The 2,500-nt window shown below is 48.8% G+C and overlaps 1 protein-coding gene across 1 annotated transcript in view; it reads right to left on the reverse strand.

Annotated features, from left to right (window-relative positions):
- Positions 1–2,500, reverse strand: part of xdh (xanthine dehydrogenase) — a gene marked incomplete at both ends in the record, with an annotated part of 49,597 nt that overhangs the window by 39,535 nt on the left and 7,562 nt on the right. The window contains 4 exons of the mRNA XM_083633169.1: positions 729–873; positions 1,483–1,563; positions 1,677–1,802; positions 1,939–2,049. Coding sequence (XP_083489295.1) covers positions 729–873; positions 1,483–1,563; positions 1,677–1,802; positions 1,939–2,049 — 463 coding nt within the window. The remainder of the gene's footprint in view (positions 1–728; positions 874–1,482; positions 1,564–1,676; positions 1,803–1,938; positions 2,050–2,500) is intronic.

Below are 2,500 nucleotides of genomic sequence, written 5' to 3' on the forward strand. Positions count from 1 at the left end.
AAATCCACAACATTCTTATTATAAAAGGAATCCATTCTGATTAGAGGAATATAGCCTACGGTAAAACATTTAAAACACAAGTAACCATACATACAGGGGAGATTTTCAAGTGTTCCCCAATTTTAAACACTAAAGGGTGCATGAAAGAAAGGAAAAAGGGAAAAACACAAGAGGAACAGTGGACACAAGTATCTCTTTTTGCCTGACGCGGCTGGATCTGCCAGTGTTTCATCATTAAGAAGGTGTTAAGAATGCCCCAGACCCTTCTTACAAAACCTTCTTAACGAAAGATCATCTTAGCGCTAAGAAGCTTTTGGGAAACGCAGCCTTCTTAACGAAAGATAATTTTAGGCTAAGAAGCAATCGGGAAACGCGTTGGCTTCGTTGGCTTCTTACGGGAGCCTTAAGAAGGGTCAAAGAAGCGTCTTAGCGCTAAGAAGCTTTTGGAAAACACATGCCTTCGTAACGAAAGATCATCTTAGGCTAAGAAGCAATTGGGAAACGCGTTTGCTTCTTAAGGGGGCCTTAAGAAGGGGTAAAAAAGCTTCTTAGCGCTAAGAAGCTTTTGGGAAACGCAGCCAATGTCTGAGATGACAGGTTGAGGGGCGGGCCATAGTAGCATAACTGTATTTCCATTTGTTGCAGTAAATGGTTAAATATCTGACAAGAGTAAGACAGAGGTGGACGTTGCATTGGGGGTGGGTGGACACATAACCATAAATACTCACCCACTTCCGTGTTGCCCACCACCACCCGGGCGTCTGGGTGTTTGGATTTAAGAAGAAGGAAGTGATCCAGAGTGTCCGGCTGCAGCCACATGACCCGGTCACTACGGAAACACAGGGAGCGCAACCTCTGACCTCTACTGAGGGACTGAGAGAGAGAGGGAGAGAGAGAGAGAGGGAGAGAGAGAGAGACAGACAGACGGAGAGACAGAGGGAGAGGAAGAGAGAGAGAGAGACAGACAGACAGAGGGAGAGAGAGAGAGACAGACAGACAGACAGAGGGAGAGAGAGACAGAGGGAGAGGAAGAGAGAGAGAGAGACAGAGGGAGAGGAAGAGAGAGAGAGAGATAGAGGGAGAGGAAGAGAGAGAGAGACAGAGGGAGAGGAAGAGAGAGAGAGACAGAGGGAGAGGAAGAGAGAGACAGAGGGAGAGGAAGAGAGAGAGAGATAGAGGGAGAGGAAGAGAGAGAGAGACAGAGGGAGAGGAAGAGAGAGAGAGACAGAGGGAGAGGAAGAGAGAGAGAGACAGAGGGAGAGGAAGAGAGAGAGAGACAGACAGACAGACAGACAGACAGAGAGAGGAGAGATACAGAGGGAAAGATGGAAGGAATGAAGGAACAAACCGGATATTTACATTATGATCAAGAACAGGTGTATAAACATTGATGTGTGTACAGTACGTGTGTGTGTGCGCGCGCGTGCGTTTGTGTGTGTGTGTGTGTGTGTGTGTGTGTGTGTGTGTGCATGTTTGTGTTACCATCAGCTCTGGGGGGAAGATGACCTCCTGTGTGGGGTCAAAGGGCATGAAGGCTGCTGCATCGAAGAGAGGTGGGGCTTCCTGCACACACGCACACACGCACGCACGCACACGCACACACACACACACACACAGAACCATTGGGCGTGACTTATCGATCAGCCGATCGGACGTGGTTTCCCGTGTCTGGTCACAGGGTTGCTCTCCACGTGATCGACAGGTCGCTGATTACTGGCCAATAGCAGGCGAAGCTGCGGCTCTGTGGATGACCCAAACCCCGCCCCCTCCACCTTGGCTCCGCCCCTCTTTGGCTGCTCCGACTCAAAAAAGAAAAGGTCAACACACCAAAACTGACAAAAGGACAAAAACTTGACAAAAACTGACAAAAACAACAAAAGCCAAAAAGCAGTTCCCTCAAACCTGCACAGAGTCAAAGTAACAGACAGAAAGACTTACATTGATTGGTTCTTCAGCCGTATTCCCGTTGGTCAGTTTCGCATTAGCTGTCTTCCCATTGGTCATACAGCAGCCGCCCTCCCTCCCTCTGCTGCCACAGCATCCCTCCTCCTGGAAGAAACACAGTAGGCGCTTTCACACCGGCCTTGAAAGCCGCAAAATGCACGGAAAATAGGATCCGCGCCTCCGATGTGAAAGTTCTGAACGCGCGTTGGTGGGTAATTGTTGTACGCCTTTCTTTCCGCCAGCCGACCTTGTCACAGCGCCGGATTACCAGGTAACCCGCCTCCACTTGAAAGCGTCGGAGCAGCAAGCCGGAACGGTGCGAATGGTCAGCTCATTCATAAAAAAATTACAGGGGAAATCACCTCATGCAGCAAGAAAGTGCATGAGTGAAAGTAAAAAAAGTAGCCTATACAATCATGACTGCAGGGACGCCAGGAGGAATGCTCCGTGCGGTTAAGCTTTATGCTCAAACGATGTTGACATTAGTAAGTAAAATTAACGGATATAATAATAAGCTTCAGAGGACTATAGCTGTCTGTGGCGAGTTGGTCTGAGG

Source organism: Poromitra crassiceps (genome assembly GCF_964638095.1).
Source record: "Poromitra crassiceps genome assembly, chromosome: 3".
Lineage (NCBI taxonomy): Eukaryota > Metazoa > Chordata > Actinopteri > Beryciformes > Melamphaidae > Poromitra > Poromitra crassiceps.